This window comes from Chrysemys picta, chromosome 1 (genome assembly GCF_011386835.1).
Source record: "Chrysemys picta bellii isolate R12L10 chromosome 1, ASM1138683v2, whole genome shotgun sequence".
In the NCBI taxonomy this organism is placed as follows: Eukaryota; Metazoa; Chordata; order Testudines; family Emydidae; genus Chrysemys; species Chrysemys picta.
The window spans coordinates 116,654,446-116,677,346 of NC_088791.1; the positions used below are offsets into that span (position 1 = coordinate 116,654,446).

The window sequence follows — 22,901 nt, forward strand, 5'->3', positions numbered from 1 at the left end:
ATCTACTTGTTAATGGGCAATACAAACCTGAAATGGACACTAGTTTCTACAACTTTACTTTCTTAAAAAATTGACATGCATTGGATTTAAAACCGCATCAGCCTTTAAACTATGTTTGAAAAAAAATTACACATTGATTATACATGCATAAATTAGAGAATGGCATCATATCTTAGAATTTGTTAAGATACACACACACTCACTCACTCACTCACTCACTCACTCTCCCATTGACTTCAATAGGATTTGTGCATATATGCCTGAGGGGAGAATTTAGCCCATTACCACTAGTTTATAATCCATTTTTCATTCAGTGTTTATTCTAATGTACTTTCGTATTAACGGGATGGCCTTTGCTTGCAACAACCAAACTAGTCCTGCCCTTCTCTTCTCTAGTGTTTGATCATTTGGATGGACAAGATTTTATATGCCTTTTCTCATGTAATGTGACCTCAGGTTAACTGTTGGCAATGCTTATAATAGATCTGTCAGATGCATTTTCCCTCAAGGAATTGCAGTTTATTGCTTAGTAAGGTGTGTTGTGGGATACAGTAAAACTTGAAAAGCAGTAACTGCAAATAACAATGTTAAAGTATGTTAGATTTCTTAAAATTGTGATTTTTCTTTCAGAATCAACTTTCCTCTACAAATAAAATCTCTTCCTAATGAAACAATATTGATAGTAAAACTATTTGGCGTAAATTGTGTGTCTAAAAATACAGAAATACTGGCTTGGACATGTTTCCCCTTGTATCAAAAACAGTAAGTACATTTTTGTATGATAGTGTTTTTTTTTAAATAGGGTTCTTTAATTAAGTGCTATACTCTGCATGATAGGGAGGTCTGAAAGGAATATACAAACAAATGAACACTAATTTGAGCAGCTAAACAGAACGTTATTGCAATAAGGACTGAAACAGTCACTTTCAATAATTCTTCCACCTTTCCATTCAGAGCTCTTTCAAGTCTTGATTTTCCTGAACCCCTTTGGATTGGGCTTCTCTGACTGTCCACTGGGTTACCCTAGAAAATGCCCCTCATGCTGAAGGGCCTTGTTGCCTTCCCCTACCCTCACTAAACTACCCTCTCATTCAGACTATTTTCTTTCTGGATCTGCTTTCCTGTTCCCTCGCCCCCCGACCCTTTCCATACACTTACTTCTCATATTTCCCAGAATGGTGCTGCTAGTGGGACTACAGTGAACAGTTTCTCTGTTCCCTCCCCATAGTTTAGAAACTTCCCTCACATTTTAACTTTCCCTTTTTACCCAACACTCAGTTTAACATTATTTTAAAGATGCTTGTCGGTTATGAATACCTCTGTAACTCTATGTAAATAAAGACCTAGGGTGAAATATTCAAAAGTGAGTATGTTGTATTTTATCTTTGACTTGGGCTAAGGCCAGCTTTTTAACGATATTTGTACTCTGATTTTAAGACCAGAAGAGACCATCATGATCATCTGTCTGACCACCTGCACATTGCAGGCCACAGAATCTCACCCACCCACTCCTGTAATAGACCCCTAATCTCTAGCTGAGTTACTGAAGTCCTCAAATCATGGTTTAAAGACCTCAAGTTACAGAGAATTCATCATTTACACTAGTTTAAATCTGCAAGTGACCCATGCTGCAGAGGAAGGTAAAAATCCCCCAGGGTCTCTGCCGTGAACCCTCTCCTGGAGCTAGGTGCCTAATCCAGGTCAGACCTTTCTCACAAAAAATGAGAAGAAAGAGGTGGAGCCCCTCCTTATACACAATAACCCAGTGGTTAGAGAACTCACCCAGGTTCCGATGTCCACTCTGCCTGATTCAGAGCATGAATTTGAATCCAGAGTGCCCACCTTCTGGGTAACTGCCTTACTCACTGGGCTACAGAGTCATTTTCACTCTCCGGCCCAATGACTATATAAGTACACCTCTACCTCGATATAAGACTGTCCTCGGGAGCCAAAATATCTTAATGTGTTATAGGTGAAACGGCATTATATTGAACTTGCTTTGATCCACTGGAGTGTGCAGCCCCGCCCCCCTGGAGCACTGCTTTACCGCATTATATCAGAATTCGTGTTATATCGGGTTGTGTTATATCGGGGTAGAGGTGTATTTCATACAAAGTGCAACCCACCCCAAAATACCCTCGCACCTGGGGGTTAGGGTGCTCTACTGGGAGGTGGGAGACCTGGTCGGTGTAGATTAGGGATGTTCTGAGCACGCCTACCAGATCAGGCTCTGCAGGCAAGATGGCGGGGGGACAACTAGCTTGTGAATTCTCCAGGGACTTAGGTGTAAGTTCGGAGCTGAGCAGCTTGGCAGTGTCAGGACTTAGGCAGTTTTCTGAGTGCCCAGCAGCAGAAATTTAGGCACCATGGGGAATTTAGGTGCCGACTGGGTTAGGCAGCAGCTGAGCAGTGGTGCCAGTGGCACCCAAATGTTGGAATTAGGTGCTAAAGTGGCAGTTAGACACTCTTAAGAACTAATTCCTATTGACTTTGAAAGAATGTTAGGCCCCTAAGTAACTTGGGTGCTCTTGAAAATTTTACCTCTCTATTAAAAATATGGCCTTATTGTTTCATGGTGCTACATAACTAGGGCTCTACCAAATTCATGGCCATGAAAAACACATCACAGGCCATGAATGCTGGTCTCCCCCCTGTGAAATCTGGCCTTTTGTGTGCTTTTACCCTATACTATACAGATTTCACGGGGGAGACCAGCATTTCTCAAATTGGGGTTCCTGAGAAACCCCAATTGCCAACCTTACTTCTGTGCTGCCTTCAGAGCTGGGAGGTCGGAAGGCGGCGGCTGTTGGCTGGGCGCCCAACTGTGAAGGTAGCGCCCCGCCAGCAGCAGCGCAGAAGTAAGGGTGGCAATACCACACCATGACATCCTTACTTCTGCGCTGCTGCTGGTGGCGGCTCTGTCTTCAGAGCTGGGCTCCCGGCCAGCAGCCGCTGCTCTCCAGCTGCCCAGCTGTGAAGGCGGCGCTGCACCAGTAGCAGTGCAGAAGTAAGGGGAGCAGTAGTGTAACCCCCTATCCCCCACACAATAACCTTGTGACTCCCCCACAACTCCTTTTTGGGTTATTACAATACCGTGAAATTTCAGATTTAAATAGCTGAAATCAGAAAATTTACTATTTTTAAAATCCTATGACCATGAAATTGACCAAAATGGACCCTGAATTTGGTAGGGCCCTATACATAACCAGTATACATAAGTAAGGAAATACAAGAATACTTTCCATTACAGCTATTTCAGTATGTTATAGATCCTAGCTCAAATGACCCATCAAAGGAGAAATTAAAGCTAGGTGTAGGAGGAGGAATACTTTAGAATCTGTGTGTTCGACATTCACCAATCTGTTAGCTATGTCATTTACTATTAGGAGAAACTACTAATATAGAGAAGTATAGGTGCTTTTCCCTCCTCTAGCCAACCACAGCTCCACAAAATTGGTTACTTACTATGATTTGAATTGATAGCCCAATTTAAAACCAAAAGTACCCTTGAAATTCAGTCAGAAAAGTGAAACTTTAAAATATCTGAACACTCAATCAGTCTGCTTTACTGTTCCATTAGAGCCATACCTGAATATTTTGTAGTTGGAGTAAAATACAGTCTCTGAAAGGTCAAATACCTACAAAGTAACAGAAATAAGTTTTTGGGGAATTATGCCACTTTGACACACATGATTCTGACAAAGGAATCTGATTGGCTAATCGGAAGGGTTCCAGTCCAGGAAATTAAGGGACGATAATTGCAGTGTGTGTTGAGCTGCTTCTCCTTACTATTTTTCCCCATTCAAAACATCGATCATTTAATCTTTAATTTTTGTTCATAAATTTTATGCAGAAAATTTTAACAGTCCTGTAATACAGAAATATAGACATACGATAAGCAAGAATAGTGATAAACTATGGGCTAAATTCTACTCTCATCTTCACTGATGTGACTCTACAGTGACTCTAATGATTTCAGTGGAGTAAGTTTTGAATCACAGTGGTATAAATGAGTACTTAGAAACACACACCAGTGATGCATTGCCCCAGGTTACTGGGAGTGTCTCATATGAACTCAATGAGACTAGATATTAAAGAGTTCCAATGAGCGTTTCATAGTATGCTACAGTGCAGAATTAAGGTTGTTTGGGTGCCCTGACTCTGCATTTCTATACCTTAATGTGTTTGGATTTCTTTTTAAGTTTAAAGTCAACTATGAATTTCTTTGGGTTTATAATAGACGGTTTGGGGATAATTGCAACATTTCTATCATGTATTTTATCTTTAATCATTGATATGTCTTTTCAACCTAACTCCATTTTAACTAGGTTTTCATCTGGAAATATAAATAATAAAACTGCTAATCATGGCCCCAGACTTTTCTAACCAATAACCCTAATATTCATGCTGCTTGCCCTTCTATGACAATTGGCAGTATATGGAATATAATTACCAAAAGGGAACTGGATGGTGGAGTTAAAGAGCACTTGTTAAACTCGAGAAGCTGTTCAGTAAGTATTTGCAATGACAGTGCCAAGTCTCCTCCTTGCACATCAGGAAAATCTGTTTGTCTCTTGAGTTAAATAGTTTAGAGTTCCAAACCTAATTAAGGCATCAGAAATCCATCATTTTGGGCAATTTGGGAGAGGTAATGTCTCCCACAGTGCTCATTGCTCTGAGTTCACCACTTCTAACAACACAGCTTATTTTGAAGTGGTATTTTCAAATCAGAGAGAGCAGGCAACATCATTTTCTTTTGCTGGTCTCAGCAAGCGAAGTCCCCCATGTGACTTCAGGGCACAAGGTTGAACTTGTAACTTAATGGAGCTTGAGCTGTCCTTAAGCTCTGTCTTGTCTTGTAACGCAATGAGCCTGGGAGTTTACTTCAGGTCCTGTTATAAACAAGAGTAGGAAATCTGTTGAAGGTATTCTCACTTGTCATTGGTCTGTGTAAATAAATAAATAGATATATAGCACAGTTTGTTCACATTCCATCCATATTCTATTGTTAAAGAAACTTTCTCATACAGATAGTGAGACAATAGATAGACAATGTTAGTGAAGTTGTTGGCTATCAACGCTCTAGTTGTTGGCCCTTTCCTTTTCAGAATCATCCCACCGTGCTATACCACCTGCTCTTCCTGCCATTTGCATCATTCTTCTATGTATAAAGAAATTCCCAGTTATTGCTGTCCTGTCTCCAGACTTTGTTCTAGGGACCTGCAATCCATGTAACTGCACCATAATTCTGTGGGGGCTCCAGGGGAAACTGGGCTTTAAATGATGTGTAGTTTCTGTATTCTTGTGGAGCCCTCTTCCCCAGGTTACAGGGTGTTTCATATGACTTTGGGCTTGTCCTTCTTTAAAGAGTTTGACTTAGTGATGTAAACACACTGATTCAGTGCAACCAAATAAAGTAATACAGTAATTTGTGTCATTCATTCGTGTGTGTGGAATGAATGAATGACACAAATTACTGTATTACTTTATTTGGTTGCACTGAATCAGTGCGTTTACATCACTAAGTGTGTGGGGGGGGAGAGGGAGAGAGAGAGAGACAGAGATTTTTTGTATGTGTGTCATAAATACTACATATTTATCCAACCACATACACTGGTTCCTTTTTTTCCAATTCTACACTATTCAAGCAGCCTTGCCGCTCTATATATTGTAATCACTATCTCCTGATCAAACAAAAATATCTCCTCCTCTGCTTCCTCTCTACTTTATGCTTCTGTTATTCTGCTTTGTGTTCCTCCTACCTTGCTGACCAGTTCTTTAGCTTCTCATTTGCTACCATATCATCCTTTCTCACCTCCCATTCTTCTCCCTAATGCATGCACCCACATCTGGCAAAATTCAGCGTTTGATCTACAGATAGGTCAGGGCCAGAAAGTTCTGATTTAGATTCCGATCTTAGCTCCGCAGGCCTATCTGCGTTCTTTCCTTGATCCACTCTTCTCCTTTCATACTGTCTCTGGGTGATTTTATTGACTCCCATGGTTTTAACTGCCACTTATATGCAGATGATTCCCAGATATTTAACCTTGAATTCTGCCTTCTTTCCAATCTCACATCTTCCACTGTGTCTCAGAAATCTCTTTTTAGATGCCCCCTGCTATCTCATAATCAGCCACTCCAAATCAAAACTATTACGTTTCTTCTCTGTGGGCTGGTCATGTTTTGTAATCTCCTCTTCTTTTATCCCTTCGCGAGCTTCTTGGCTTCTTACTACATCAAGTTCAAGCTTCTTGTTGCTTCCTTCAGCACCAGGTATAAACTTGCCCTACTTACTCTGCTCTTGCTTCCTCCTATTCACCTTCATGTTGCTCTCAGTTTTCTCCTTACTGCTCTATCTTCTCATTTCCTCTACTGCCCCTGGCATTTAAAACAGTCCCCAGCTCTCATTCATCAGGCGCCTGCATGCTCATTCTTCAAAAATCTCCTTAAAAAAACATTTTTTATCAAATCTTCCCTACTTTGTTTTCCTACCTTGTTGCCCCATCCTCCTTTGCCCTCACAGTTGCCCCATTCCTGGTCTTATCTCTCTCAAAGGTTTCCAGGTCAGGAACCACAGCTCTATGGATTTTTTTAAAGTACCTTTGTAGTGCAATATAAATGATTAGTGATAATAAAAGGGGGTGAGGGTAGTTTCGCCACCAGGTCCATTCAACCCTTGGCTGTTCATCTGAGACTGTTAACAATAGTACCAATTAATGCTGATTACGGTGAGTTGTTGTGATCTGAACACCTGCCCTTTAGCAAAGAGCTGAAGAGCAGTGACTCATTTCATAAAGTTCACCCAAGTAAACCTCAGCTGGAAACACCTTTCAGTCACTATTGATCTGATTCGAATTCAAACTAGTGGCCTAAAGGTGAACAGCTTCATATTTCACAACTAGTTTTCCCCTAATATCCTGTTGTTCACATCAGTGTTCTTTGTTCCCCATACACCTGCAGCTGCAAAACAAACTTTTGAAAATCATTTGTCTTTGATCCTCATGAATTTTGCTCTCTCAATGAAATAGTGTTTGCACTAACAATACCAAATATCTTCAGAAGTAAAAAAACAAACCATACTTTTACTCTGAATGGTGGCTGCAAAGATGACATTGCAGGGTTCCCATGTTTCTTGTCTCAATGACTCTATAGCAATTTAGTTCAGTTTGCAATTCAGAATATTCCTTTTTTTTGTCAGCGCTGCAAACTTTCACTGGGATCAGAAAACCCATCTGTGTTCTTATATCCTCACCACTGCTAAAGATTCTGTGTTCTGAACTCAAGTATCTATTTTGTTGATGCTCTAGTAGGCAGAAAGGAATTTAGTTCATTCTCCCACAGCTGTATTGATTGTGCAGTGCTAATAGTAGTGAAAATTTGCCTGTCACTAAAAATAATTATTTAGGAGTAGAAAAAATGTTGAATATGTCTTTTTATACATAATTTTGATTTCTGATCTTAACCCAAACAGCCACTAAGATGTGAGTACATTAAAAGGCAAAACAGATACACTATATCTTAATTCAAGTGCGTGGATTAATTATGATTAGGACTTGCACCTATGTCTTTCCAAATGTACTCAGGCACTGCTGAATGAATTATATTGACCTGCAGTTTTCTTATCTGAAGACAGTGTGCGTGCATGTTTCTGATCAGACTTTTGTTTGTGAATGTCGTGCTCAGACAGGTGCTAGAGGCCATAACCTTCTCTTTATCCACTGAACAGATTGAGTGAGGAAGCTTGCACTATCTCCTTCCTCCTAGAGGGACCATTTCTATGGGTGCCTCAGTCCTCCTGCCCCTTCAGTCCTCCAGACTGATACTACTAAATAGGGTGCTTAACTATGGCCAGTTGTGGTGGTGGATATTTTCTATCCATCTTAGATACCTATATGCCCCCCTTACCATAGCATCTGTGCACCTCAAAGTAGTTATTCTCCCAACATCCCTGTAAGGTAGGGAAGTAGTATTAGCCCCATTTTACAGATGGGGAACTGAAGGACAAAGAGACTGTGACTACCCAAGATCAAACAGGAAGTCTGTGTTGGAGCACAGAACTGAACTGGTGTCTTCTGTATTGCCCCAACCAGTGGACCAGGACTGACAATTTACCAAACTCGTTTCTTAACGGCTACTGAGGGCAGCAACTTTCAGACATTACTGACCTAGACCAGATTTGAACTACCAGACTAGGGTTTGTGGCCTGTCCCATTCATAGAGTCATAGAATCCAAGCCCAGAAAAGACCATTGTGATGGTCTAGTCTGGCCTCCTGTGTAACATGTATCATAAAACTTCCCCAAAGGAATTCCTAGAGAGCATACCATGTTTTAAAAATTGTCGTGATGGAGAATCCGCTATGACTCTTGGTAAATTGTTCCAGTGATTAATTACTCTCACTATTAAAAATGTATGCTTTATTTCCAGTCTGAATTTATCTAGTTTGAACTTCCAGTTGTTGGATTATGTTATACTCTTTTCTGATAGATTGGAGAGCCTGTTATTAAATATTTGTTACCCATGTAGATACTTATTCCCCGAGTCATTGATTTCAATGTTTCTGATATAATTTCAATCAAGCCTGTCTGGTTTATCTCCACTACTGATGCGGTATTATGTCTACGTATATTGAAATTTGCAGAAAGTTCATTCATGGAACCATGCTGTTTAGTATGGCATTGTACAGTGAGCCTCCAACAACCATGATAGCTCCAGGCATTTGTGACACTAGTCTGCCAGCGCTAGTAACACTGCAGGTAAGGATTGCTTTTTGAGAAAGCAAAGCAAGGACTTGTCGTCAAATAACTTGCAGTAAATGATTGATTACACGGTTCTTCCTGATCCCACAGTTTAAAAGTCATAAGAGACCTCTGCTTGTATGCTATCAGCCTTTTTAATTGTGGGGGAGTAAAATTCTACATAACAGCAATTATACACCAACTTGCTAAATCAGATACAGGCTGTGGGGGTTAGGCACTGAGTAGATTACTTTTTCTTCCATGTTCCTTGACACAAATTGCTGACCTGGTACCCTACTCACAGCTGCGTTTCTGTCCCACTTGTATCCAGTATACCACTGAATTACTTATCTTTATACACATCGCAGGCAACTAACAATTAACTGAGTCTGCAGAAAGGTCTGTGGGGAAGGAGCTACAAAGTGCATCTGTATTTATACCACTCTTAATCCATGACCAAATGCCATGCTGCCACTGATGTCACTGTGAGCTCTGCGTGTAGACCAAGGGCAGTATATGGCCTCCAAATATTGAAAAGACATTTTCTCTGTCCCCAGTGTTGTCCTGTTCGCAGATTGAACTGGTAATTTTAAAGGCACAACCAATTGCTTTTCGTATTCAAAAACCAAATGATCGTTATTAGCAAATGAAGCACAAAGGCAAGTAATGTGAATAAATGAGGCTGGCCGAAAAATGCCCTATTTTTTAATAAGTAAGTGAACAAGAGTTTCTAGTTGGAATAATACAGTCAAAGACAGCTCCTTAAAATAGCTTTCTCTGTATTAATAATAAAAGGAAGGTGAGGCAGTAGAGGGCTACTAATTTAAAATCTGTCTCTCCGCTCTAAGAAACAGCAGAAAAGAATTTCCCACTCCCCTCCCATACTCAATTATGCCTGTAAATATGACAGTAGGAGACACTGAACATACAGGAAAAGCTGCCTTAAAAAGCTCTTTTGATGTGACTGGTGTGTGCTCTAATTCCCAGGAGTACTGTATTCTGAGAGTCCATTTATTGGTGGTGATTTTTTGTTAATAGTTTGTGAGAATGAGTATGCACATATATATGGGTTAGAGAGACTGCTTTTCTGGTCCTGCTGTGAATGTCTCTTAATACATTATGATGTAATTTCTATGATACGCAAATTGAACTGGATTAAAAAACTGAATTTTCATCTAACCCGCCACTCAAACCCAAAACACTTTTGAGCTTCGAAAAAGTTTGGTTAGCAGCTTTCCCCCCATTTTATTACATTAAATAATGAAACGGCACTTCCCAGACCAAGCTGGAAGTGAAAGTGATGAAAAATCATGAGAGGCTGTTCTTGAGCCCTTAACAGGCCAATCAGAAACAAGGAATTACCAGAAACAGCCTGCTCTACTGAATTTTCCAGCCTACTATTGCAAAACCAAGAACTTCAGATACATATCAAAACTTGGGGATGCTGTTGATTCAAATTGAATAGAACCTCCCCAAAAAAACCCCATTTTTGAGGTTTTTTCCCCATAACTTAATGAAGCTAAAAATGGGCCTGTGCCAACTCCTGTCTCCTTCCCTCAGAATGAAGACCTCCCAACTCTGGGGAAATTAATATCCAGATCTGAACTTTGCAGCTTGGTCCCTGTCTCTTAGAATCCAACTCAATATGCAGACTCTGAACCCCTCCTCCCCCACACTATTCTGGAGAATTGCTGATCTGGATTGAAACTTTGCAGCTCAGGCCCATCTCTAGTTTAAAAACAGGGAGGGAGAAGCCTCTGACCTGGAGTCCCATGCAGACCTAATGAGCTCAGATACACTGGGTAAAAGCCTGGTCCTATTAAATTTAAAGGCAAAACTCTCATTGACTTAAATGGGGCCAGGATTGTCACCCAATAGTTTTGAGTAAAATTCATTCATACAATAAACGCCCCTTTGCAATTATTCTGTCTCCCTTTCCCCCTTATTGTTCACATTTCCTCTACATATTTAGGACACGCAGATATCTGAGAAACCTTTTATACAAATTTATATGTAAGACATCTATTTTTTTTTATAGGTTGACTTTCCAGAAACTCATTTGGAGTTTATTAAACCTGAGCCTGAAGAGAAAAGAGATGACCTTGAAGAGCCAGCTAAAGAGTGCTTGAAGCATGTAGCAAGACTTTCACAGAAACAGTCTCTCTTGCTGTAAGTGCACCCAAGTCTTCCTGCCTACGTCTGGCATGCTGTGCATAACGCCATCAATCACTCTTAAATGTGTTCAATTCTTGAAAAGCTAAATTTCCCACCTATATAGCCTGATTTCATTCATTTGATGAAGTAATACTTCTAGATGAGAGGAAAAGGTGGCAATGAAGCTAAAACAAGCCCCCTGAAGGTGAGAATGCCTTTCTATAGCTTAGAACACTTTGTCTCTATTCTTTTATCTTTTCTGGTTTCCTTGGCACTAGACACAAACTGCTGATTTGAAGCGCAAACATTTGTCTCGAGCTATATAATTTCCAATAATAATAGTATTAGCAATTTTAAAAAATGGGCTGGATAAAAACCAACACCAGTAAATAATAATGATAAACCCATACTATTAGGCCATCGTACTCACCAAGTGGCATACAAGCATTAGAAAGGAAATCTGTATCATGTTCCTCAGTAAACAAGGAAACAATTATGCAGAATTTAGCTTTCACAGCAGGCGTATAAAGAATAAGTAAAACAAAACATGTTGTATCATCAACTCAGGCAGATTGGTAACCCTAGACATATGTAGGTTATATTATCAAGTAGCATTATGTACTGTCTAAAATAACAATTATAGCGAGAACCACAGTGGGGTTAGTGGTATCAATGCTTGCATTATACAAGTCACTAATGCTTGTTCATTAATCCTTCACCACAGGCTAAAGATGTCATAGTAATGTAATAAATAAATATAAAGTCTCTTTTTAAACTTCCCAATAATGTTTTGTTATACACATGTAAAGGAGGAAGTTTTCTTTACTAATTTTATTTTTTGGGGGAAAAGATATTTATTGAATTATACATTTCTGTTGGCTACAATAAACTGCTAGTATATTTAATGTTACTGTCTTTTCTCATTTCTAAAGAGGCAGGATGTGATTTAAGTTTCTTTGCTTTCAGTCACTGAGGGCTGTTAAGCAGGATTGGGGCTGGTCAGTTCTTGGAGGAGAGTCTTTTAAGGAAAACATAGTTGCTGTGAGAAGTGACATCGGTGGTTCAGTAGGCAATCATTACTTCCAACTTAGTACAGAACCAAAACTATTTCAGTATGGTGCTCAGGGTTGTCAACTTCTGGAGGGGACATTCTTTTGATAAGATTTATAAGTGAGATCATGAACACTCATGACGAGACACAATCAGAAGGGTCATTTTAAATGGTCCATTTCTCTCTCTCTCTCTCTCTCTCACACACACACTCTCTCTCTCTCTCTCTCTCACTCACACACACTCACACCCCTTATAGCTTCATTTCTATATATTTTTTTAAAACCGGTACTAATTTTTTAAAAGTTTTTTAAAAGCTTTAACTGTTTGGTTTTTTTTCTTTTTTGGTTCCATTAATAAAAGTTCAAAGGTGGTTTTTTTTTGGTTTTTTTTTGTTTTTACGGTGGTTGTTGCAATCAGAGTAAGCCAGACCACGCTTAACTGCTTAATGTTGTAATCGTGAAGAAGGGTTGGTTAACATCTTATCCCTTGTGGGGCCCAAGAAATCTCCTTATCAACACAACAATCCTCGGATGCTATATATGTGCAAAGTATTATTGTCACCTAGACTGAACATCTTTTCAGATATAAACTTGTATTATGACGGATAAACCTAAAACCTTTACCCCGATCAAATCTTTAAAGTCAGCCATTAAACAAGACAGTAACCCAGCAAAACAACATAGGAAAGAGAAGAGTGCCCTGTCACTGAAGAGGAATGGGGTAGATACAAGAAAGCATTGGTATTTTATCTAGCCATTTTTAAGCTTTAGCTGATTTAATCTGAACAGACTGTCATGTTCAGGAGATGCTGTTGGGAAACTAGAAAATCTCTTAAAGTCAACATGCAAGAGGTATCCTCTAATTGCACTGTCTCACTGAATGCTGTCGGAGGGTAAAGGAACACATGACAGACCATCAAAAAGCTAAAGCTTTATCTCCTCTGCAGTGTGTGTTTCGCGCACACTCCCTGCACACAAACACAAGGATTGCTGGCTGCTATTATTGTGAGCACTCTGTGAATTGTTGAGCTACACTAAGGAGATCATGGATCATGCTGCCACTACTTGTATCTGAAGCTTAAAATAAATTTTGTTTATTATAATAATTTGCTTAAAACTACTACTACTAAAAAATGACAGTAGGTAAAATGTCTCTTTCGTGGCCCATGTCACTATAATATCTGAGCATCTCACACAATTATGAATTTATTCTCCTCACACCCCTCTGAGGTAAGGAAAGCAAATCGTCTTTCCTCACAACACTAAACCCCATGTTTATTGTTTGTACTGCCATCACCTATTCCAAATGCCTGGCAAATTCAAAACTGATTGAAGGAAACCTTTTTTCACATAATGCACAATTAACCTAAGGAACTCATTGCCATGAGATATTACCAAAGCCAAAAACTCATCAGGATTCAGAAAGGGATAAGCTATTTATTTGGCTAAGAAAAAGTTGTTCTAGCAAATCATGGGGGGAAGTGTTTAGAAATGGATGCAAGCATTCATGTTTCAGGGCTTGATTCAACTTCCAACTATTGGGAGTGAGTAGAAAATTTCCCTGAAGGCAGGTTATCCCATTACTATCTACAGCAGGGATTTTTGAACCTTCCTCTGATACCTTTGATGCTGGTTACTGTCCAAGACGGGATGCTGGACAAGATAGATGAAATCATGGGTCTGATCTAATGTGGCAGCTCCTATGTTCTTTCAGAGCCTTAGCGATATTTATAATGTTAATTATGAATGTTGTCTATTTGTAATTTATTGTACATTTTTAAGGCTTGTTTTTAGAGCTTGAATTTAAACCAGAATTGCCTGTTTACATTAGCAATTCTATCTTGATGAAGTTTTTGTTTGTTTGTGACGATACTGAACCCTAAGATTTAATGACGCTATTTGTTTTATGAACCAAGAAAAGGCATATGAATTGTTGGCGCATTGAAGGACATACGGTACACATTAACCTGGTGTTCTTTTCATTGGCTTACTGATTTCTGCAATATTGGGGGATGCCAAGGCATTTGATTAATAGGACATTTGCCCCTCTCTGTGAGGTAGGTGGCACTACACCCATTCTGCAGATGAGTAAAATGATGCACAGCAGGCCAGAGTGGTTCCTTGAAAGAGGCTTGGAAAGTGAAAGGAACTTTCTTCCTACCTTTCCTCTTTGCACACCCTGTTCAAGGACCAAGAACAAGCGTGTGTGTGTGTGTGAGAGAGAGAGAGAGAGAGAGAGAGAGTAAAAAGGCCACATGTTTTCTAAGTCTCATATCCTAGAATGTATATGAATGTTCTTACCTGAGTTGGTGGGGAGCAGGGGAGTGAAAGTTGACTAGCTGTGTTATAATCAGTAGTTGTCACCACAGTTAATTAGAGATGCTATAGACTATGACAGTAATTGCTCTGGCCAAAACTGCACGCACTGAAAAACAACTGTAGAGAAAAAGAGAGCGAGCACGCAAGCTTGGCAAAGTGAAATATCTGTATGTGCATCTCTTTTGAGAGTTCATCTTTATATGTCCCAAGGCTGACTGATCAAGATTATAAATATCACTTCTTCTTAAGAGCTGATGCACAGAAAATGATATCCCATCCCAAGGAGAACAAGTAGCTAGAAAGCAGTGCCCTCTCTTTACAATAGTTTGCTGCTACATAGGGCTCTAGGTGGTTTTAATTTCAAACTGAATTTCTAATCTTCTCTTCCAGGTTGTTGGAGCAAGAGAGAAGATTTTTATGGTTTTATCGTTCCTACTGCAATAATGAAAACTGTTCCCTTTCTTTGGTACTGGGCAGTGCCCCCAGTTGGGATCGAAAGAGCATATCAGAAATGTACACGGTGTTGAGGGAATGGAGCTTTTCTAACCCTTTGGAGGCACTTGGGCTTCTAACTTTCAGGTAAGAGAAAATTAACAAAGTCAGAAAATAAGAATAAACAGACTCCGAGTCTGCTGATTGATTCAGCACTTTGAGTTGCTCAGTATAATACCAAGCTTTGGTTCATTGACTGTCTGCTTTCAGCTTTGCCTCTGTATCAAAATGAAGATGTAATTGGAACTCTTGAGCTGACCTTCAGTTGAAGGCGCTGGCCCTGCCTTCTTGGCTGAGAAGTTCGCTATTTTCCAGGATAATGAAAAGCATATTTCATTCTATATGATGGATTCATTCAGTTTCTAGTAACAGGTGATCAGTCAGATACTTAGCACTTATACAGCACTTTGCATCTTAACACTGCTGTACAGACATAAAGTGAGTAATGGAGATGGGGTTAAACTATGCTCCTAGATAAGGGGTGGGCAAACTACGGCCTGAGGGCCACATCTGGCCCTTCAGACGTTTTAATCCGGCCCTTGAGCTCCCACCGGGGAGCAGGGTCCAGGGCTTGCCCTGCTCCAGCCGGGGACTCAGGTCGGGGTCTTGCCCCGCTCTGCACGTGCTGTGGCTCTGCACGGCTCCTGGAAGCAGAGGCATGTCCCCCCTCCGGCTTCCATGCATAGGGGCAGCCAGGAATCTCCGCACGCTACCCCGTCCCCAAGTGCCGCCCCTGCAGCTCCCATTGGCCTGGAACCATGGCCAATGGGAGCTGCAGGGGCGATGCCTACAGACAGGGCAGCGCACAGAGCCACCTGGCTACCCCTGTGTGTAGGAGCCAGAGGGGGGACCATGCCTCTGCTTCCAGGAGCTGCTTGAGGCAAGTGCCACCTGCACCCCCTGATCCGCTTCTCGCCCTCCCAACCCCTCAGTCGCAGCCCGGAGCACCCTCCGGCACCCCCAGCCCCACTCCAGAGCCCACACCCCAGCTGGAGCCCTCCCCCTCTCCCCCTCCCTGCACCCAACCCCCAATTTCGTGAGCATTCATGGCCTGCCATACAATTTCCATAGCAGATTAGCCCTCGGGCCAAAACGTTTGCCCACCCCTGTCCTAGATCAAGATGCTACCTCAAAGTGTACATCTAGAACTGACCTTTGCTACTGGCCCCTCTTTCCGTAATAGAAACATCACAAACTTTGGGGCAATTGAGAACTGGCTTCTAATGTTGCACTCTCATTGACTTTCAGTGAGAGCTGGATGCCTTTTGTGCATCAGAAAGTGTCTCTGCTGTTGAGGGTATCTTTTAACCTGCGACATACATAATCTCCAACGAAAAGAACCCGTCTCAGCAAATGTATTTTCTCAAGTTATTTTGGGGGATGGGGGTTGTTTTAAGAAATCTGCATGTGAAAATGTCACATAATTGGACAAAATGAGGGTGCAAATGATGCATTGTCAAGCCCTTGCTTGTCTGGGTGTTGAGCTTTCTATGATTAAACCTGCAAATCCTGCTTTGCAAACTGACTTACTAGCTATAAACCATGTCTTTATAAAAGAAATTAAAAGGAGAGGTTTTGGAGACTTCACCTAATCCCTTTGCCCAGTGAGTAAGGACTTCATACCCTCATTACTCATTTTCAAAAACAGATACTTAAATATATATATTTAAAAATAACCACAGATGATCATTGCCTTCCAGCATTATTCTTATCCCCCCTTCTCTGGTTTAGGTTTAAATCCAAAGTATTAAGCTTCCCCACATACATACGAACATCTCCTATGGAAATTTAATGGGAGTTCTGCATGCAAAGATCTTAAAGGATTAGGTCCTTAGTGCATGGAAAGCCTTTTGGAACATTTCTGATTGTGCTCAGGCAGTGTATGTGTGCATACCATGTTTGCCATCATTGCAATATTTTTATGCTTTCATGACTTACCAGAGCACCCTTTTATTTCATGTTGGAACAAATACAACGACAAGCACCACACTGATGTTCTCTCTCTAGACTGGCAAAAGTCTTAATGGTGATTTAGGGGACACGCCAAGCTTCAAAAACAGAACCTGTTAACTAGTTCTGGCTACACCTGCAGTTGGCATTTCTGGAGACAAAGGGCTCAATTCTTCCTTGAAGCTCCAGCTCTGCACTGGGTGTGGTATGCAGTTTTATAGCACCATCAGGTGCTCCAATTGCCTGGTGACTCACATTGCCTGAAAGCCTTTCACAGAGCACAGTTGCTATGCCACACTTTTATGATATGTCTTCGCTGCAGTCCTGATGTGTGGTTGCAGCAAATAGAGGCACACCCGAGCTAACTTTGATCTAGCTAGATGAAAGCTAGCTTGAGTAACAATAATATGTTAGCTGTTGCAGCACAGTTGGCAGTACAGTCTATCCTCCTGAGTACAATCCCACCCAGAACCCTGGGTACATACTCGACCATGTCATAGCCACTGCTGCTGTGACTACATTGTTGTTGTTACTCAAGCTAGCTTTTGTATAGCTAGATCAAAACTAGTCTAGGTATTCCTATAGGAGCCACAATCGCACCTTCCAACTGCAGCACATCCTTGCAAGGTGCAATATACGTGCCACTCTGAGTCTGTCCCGCTCTGCAGGTTGGCATGGAAAGGTGGGCTGAGGTCATAACTCGGACTCCTCCAATGCAGCCTGTGGAATGGCTGGCCAAGACTAAATACTTGTGCTTGGGATTTGAGGGGGAAGGTTCCCCTAATTACAACCTTCACAGGAGACGTGCGCACTCTGGTTTATATTTTACAAACATGTTAACAAAAGAGACCGGGGATCTCAATAGAGGTCTCCTTTTCTTTAAATATTCTGACTTTAAATATTTAATGTCCCTAGCATGTTGCATGTGTGTTTAAGACCAGCTGGGAAGCTGTCTTTGGGGACTAGGCGGAGTACACTGCTCTCTAAATGTCCATTTTAAAAGGACCAGTTTCAGAGATGGCTGAACTGCTGGAGGGGGGTGGGGGTTCAGCTGGCTGGCATTGTGATGTCTTGTTTTTAACCTATTAAATAATTATCAGTTAAGTAGCAGCAGTGGCTGTATTGCTAACTTAGTTTCACATTCGCACTCTGATCTTCAATCAGTTTGGACTGTAAGTGCATTGACTAAGCTGTTTGTGAAGGCTTGCTCTACTCTGGTCTGCTTGGCTCTGGCAGTTTTTACCCTCTGCTCCTGATTTCTCAGAGCAACAAAATGTCCTCCTAATTTCTTTTGACTAGAGATTAAACTACAAAAGGATGTCATATGCAAACAAAAGGTGAGGTATGTGTAACAGAAATGCTTCTTATCTCAGCGTGTGTTTTCTCGTGTGATCCAATAATAAGTATTCTCCATTTAATTAAAAAGTTGTTTCATGAGGACTGGAAAGCTCAGGGCTTGATAATGGGATCTTTGATCTCTGGGTTGCTAGTTCAAATGTAGTCCAGTGTGATGGTAACCGGAAGTCATTACCATCTGATGATTGTTCAGTGGCTTGTGTACATGAAATGAGTTGGCTAGTCTCTGCCTGGATAAATTTCTACATCACAGAAGTGCCACAGCACCTGTCACTATTTGGCATGTTTATTCTCAGTCTCATCCAAGAAACTATGGGTCAAGCTTTTCAGAAGTGACTGGTAATTTTGTGTGCTTCAGTTTTTGATTGCTGTAGTTTTGGGGTGCTCAATTTGAGACATCTTAAGGGACCTGATTTTCTGAGGGTGGGTGCTCAGCACTTTCTGAAACACAGGCTGGGTACCCAAAAATCTCTAGTCACTTTTGAAAGCCTTGGGCTAAAGAGACTAAATTACCTGTAGGGCATGGCCTTCTCAGAGCAAGGTAAAAGGATGTTTCCTGAGCACTAAGCTCACTTTTGCTAAGGGGAAGAGGAAGGAAGAGAAGTCACAGAGACAACATCCAATTGTCTTGATTGCAAGAAGTCAGTACATCCCATGTGATTTAGTGAGAGTTGCAGATGCTCTGTGCCACTCAGGATCAAGCCCCAGTGTTCAGAGCACATAATACAGCTCTCTCTGCAATATGGTGTAACTTTAAAATTAGCTGCTCACAAGCCAGTTAAGTGTATGTTTTAATAGATGCATCTCGTTCTTCTGGCACGCCTCTCCCTTTGCTGACTATCTTCTCTACTTTACAAGCAGGCAGACTAATAATAAGCTAGTCATTTATGCACTAGAAAAGGAGAACTTTCATAAACTGGAAACATATTCATGCTACATTTCACAGATAAATTTAGTAGCAGTCTTGCATCCAATACATGCATCAAGCATGGATTCTTAGGGCCTCCCAGGAGCCAGTCCTTAAAAACCAATTTAAAAAACATTGAAGAGCTCTTTAATGAAGGAAGGAGGGTAGAGAGCAGAATAAGATTTTACGCTCTTAGTTTTACCTCTAATTTCAGGGAAGGTTGATTACAAACTACAGTCTGAAAAATATAAATTTTTCCCAAGGCAATGGGTAGAAAGCTGGTCCCTCCTCCCCTGCACTGCTTGCTGCTGTCCTATGCATTTCCACCTCCATTTTCATCATTGGCTTCCCTTACTTACCTTCCTTGGGAGAAAGCCAAGATTTTAGTTGAACTCTAACTTCTCTGCATGGCACACCAGTCAGGGAAATGATACAGGCACAGTTATTGTGGTGATGAAGAAAAGCCAAATGCAGTGTTATAAATGCCATCATATATGTGGCGGGCACACTTATATGCTATATACATGTAGGGCAGGTGCACCTAAAAATTGTCAGGTTATTTTGCTTTTCAGATTACATAATGTGTTCTGCTATATTTTGTATATATGAACACATTAGCTAACCTGAAAAAGAAAATAACTAGATAACAATTTTGAGTGTACATAAAATATCAGAGCTTCACAGCACCCAGCAACGGCTCCCCACAGAAGATATAGTACCAACCTGCTTTTTACCACATACCTGCAATGCAATTCCAGCCATGTGATGTATTGCAGCTAGGCAGCCCCGATACCTAAAATTAAAAAATAACATCAGAAGAACAACATACCAAATTCTCCAGCACAGTCCAAGCTTTGTGCCAGCACTGGAGAGTTGACATTTGTTGACAAAGGTTCAGTGGGGTGGAGAGAGAAAGTAGATGGTATAAGAGAGACACACAGATTTTCCTGCCAAACTATGGGCTGCACAACTACAAGGACCTTAGGACTAGAATCCAGGTCGGGGGAGCCTAGGGTGGCTGAGATTCCCACAGTGCCACCAAGAAACCGTGCAAAGGTACAGCCAGAGAGCATCATGGAGGGTAGGCACTGCAGGAAGTACCACCCATGAGACTAAGAGTGATAGTATCCTGCGGCCCTGTGATTGGCCAAGTGCCCCTACTTAATCCCTGTGATTGTCCTAGGAAGTTTTCTGGGTATCTACACAGACCTTGGCCTGCTGCAGTGCCAGATTTTGCTTTGTCTCCTGATCGTTGACTGCAGCCTGACTTCAACCCTGACTCCTGCCCCTCGATTCTAACCCAGTATTCCCTCTGATATCTGGTCTTTGACCCCAGTCTGACTCTGATTCTGACTCTTGTTTATGGGACCTGGCCCTGCGATTCCTCCAACTCCTGCCTGTTGACTCCTGTTCCTGGTGGACAGACCTCAGCCCAGCTGTGACTACTAGGCCAGGCCACCTCCACCCTACTTGCTTACAACAGGAGAGTAAGGAGGAGTATGAACCCCTCTTATATCCCTCTGCATGCTAAGAGGATCTTGACTTCAGGCACATGGGGTAAGAGGGTTTATGTGCCTGCTTACACCATTCCCAGAATAGGTGGGCAGAGAGGGGTGGGAAATGGACAGTCCTGGCTACTTGTTGACCAGAGTTGCTGAGCCAACACTTTTTCTAGACCGGAAGTAAGTTGTTACCACCCATGCTCAAAGAGGAAGCAGGATTAGAATTGATAGGGCTTTGAGTCTTCTCTACTAAGCTTTATGGGTCCCTGCAGAGTGAGCTGCCAGGCATAGTGTTTTAATCGCCAGCTGCTTTGGAAAAGAGGTTCTGGTTGCTCTCAAAAAGAACCTTAGGCTAGTGGGGTTGCAGTGCCTCAACAATAACAGATGGAAGAGAGGATGGCCAGTCTTCTTCAGATACTAAAGGGGGTAGAGTACTCATGGCACCTTAGAGACTAACAAATTTATTAGAGCATAAGCTTTCGTGGGCTACAGCCCACTTCTTCGGTTGCATATAGAGTGGAATAAATATTGAGGAGATATATATACACACATACAGAGAGCATAAACAGGTGGGAGTTGTCTTACCAACTCGGAGAGGCCAATTAAGTAAGAGAAAAAAAACTTTTGAAGTGATAATCAAGATAGCCCAGTATAGACAGTTTGATAAGAAGTGTGAGAATACTTACAAGGGGAGATAGATTCAATGTTTGTAATGGCTCAGCCATTCCCAGTCCTTATTCAATCCTGAGTTGATTGTATCTAGTTTGCATGTCAATTCCAGCTCAGCAGTCTCTCGTTGGAGTCTGTTTTTGAAGTTTTTCTGTTGTAATATAGCCACCTGCAGGTCTGTCATTGAATGACCAGACAGGTTAAAGTGTTCTCCCACTGGTTTTTGAGTATTATGATTCCTGATGTCAGATTAATGTCCATTAATTCTTTTGTGTAGAGACTGTCCGGTTTGGCCAATGTACATGGCAGAGGGGCATTGCTGGCACATGATGGCATATATCACATTGGTAGATGTGCAGGTGAACGAGCCCCTGATGGTATGGCTGATGTGATTAGGTCCTATGATGATGTCACTTGAATAGATATGTGGACAGAGTTTGCATTGGGCTTTGTTACAAGGATAGGTTCCTGGGTCAGTGGTTTTGTTCAGTGATGTGTGGTTGCTGGTGAGTATTTGCTTTCGGTTGGGGGGTTGTCTGTAAGCGAGGACAGGTCTGTTTCCCAAGATCTGTGAGAGTAAAGGATCATCTTTGAGGATAGTTTGTAGATCTCTGATGATGCGCTGGAGAGGTTTTAGTTGGGGGCTGAAGGTGACAGCTAGTGGTGTTCTGTTATTTTCTTTTATTGGGCCTGTCTTGTAGGAGGTGACTTCTGGGTACTCGTCTGGCTCTGTCAATCTGTTTTTTCACTTCAGCGGGTGGGTATTGTAGTTTTAAGAATGCTTGATAGAGATCTTTTAGGTGCTTGTCTCTATCTGAGGGATTGGAGCAAATGCGGTTATATCTTAGAGCTTGGCTGTAGACAATGGATCGTGTGGTGTGTCCTGGTTTTTTTGCGGCTATAGACTAACGTGGCTGCTACTCTGAAACCTGGCATTATAAAGGGGGTAGGATGTTATTGGAAGGCCTTGAAGATACCAGTGCTGGATAAGGGCCCCTGATGTTTGGTCGGGCAGTGGGGTGGGGGTAAGAAAGGGAGAGTGTTTGGGATTAGATACGTCTCTGGAGATTTGAATTCCTGATCTTGAACATCCAAATGAACATTAAGAAGTCAGTTTGTGGACAGCCTCTCTCCTTCTCTGCCGCTGGATTTATTTTGTGAATACCATAGTTACATGAACCCTACAATATGCTGGGATCCCCAGTTTTTGCCCCTGTGACTATTAGCGATTATCCTTGTAAAGAGTATAAGGGAGAGATGTTAACACGATTGTCCTGGAAAAATAACAGTATCCTTAAACTTCCCTGTTTCTCTTCTTAGTCACAATATCCTTCTTCACCTCCTGATTGGAACCTGATGTTTAGTGTTTATTACTTTACTAGATATAGTGGCTAATGTGTCTCATCCCAAATGTGACTGCACTATAGAGCTGGGTAAAGTGAAGTGTAGTCTAATTGGTAAAAATGTATTGAGACTTATGAAAGTCACTTCACAAACAATAGTAAGAATATGTGGTGCAAATCCAGATTGACTTCAGTGGAATTGCTTCAAATTGACCCTGATGTAATTAGGAGTAGAATCTGCCTGGTTCCCTCCACATCAATAGCAGAATGCCCAATGAAATAATTGAGTAAGAAGCAGTTGGATTGTATCTTGTCTGTTGAATCTCTTTTTGATTCTGAAAATTATTGTATATGTATGTATGGAGTAGAATAAGCACAGGCTTATCTGCCATGTAAACAGGGATGTTACTACACATCATT

General features: G+C 41.4%; 1 protein-coding gene across 2 annotated transcripts in view; it reads left to right on the top strand.

Annotated features, from left to right (window-relative positions):
• The window catches only part of PIK3C2G (phosphatidylinositol-4-phosphate 3-kinase catalytic subunit type 2 gamma), a 305,535-nt gene that overhangs the window by 81,472 nt on the left and 201,162 nt on the right, over nucleotides 1-22,901 (top strand). For both annotated transcript variants that reach the window (XM_065567969.1, XM_065567972.1), the window contains exons 13-16: nucleotides 631-762; nucleotides 8,641-8,755; nucleotides 10,776-10,906; nucleotides 14,653-14,841. In XM_065567969.1, coding sequence (XP_065424041.1) covers nucleotides 631-762; nucleotides 8,641-8,755; nucleotides 10,776-10,906; nucleotides 14,653-14,841 — 567 coding nt within the window. The remainder of the gene's footprint in view (nucleotides 1-630; nucleotides 763-8,640; nucleotides 8,756-10,775; nucleotides 10,907-14,652; nucleotides 14,842-22,901) is intronic.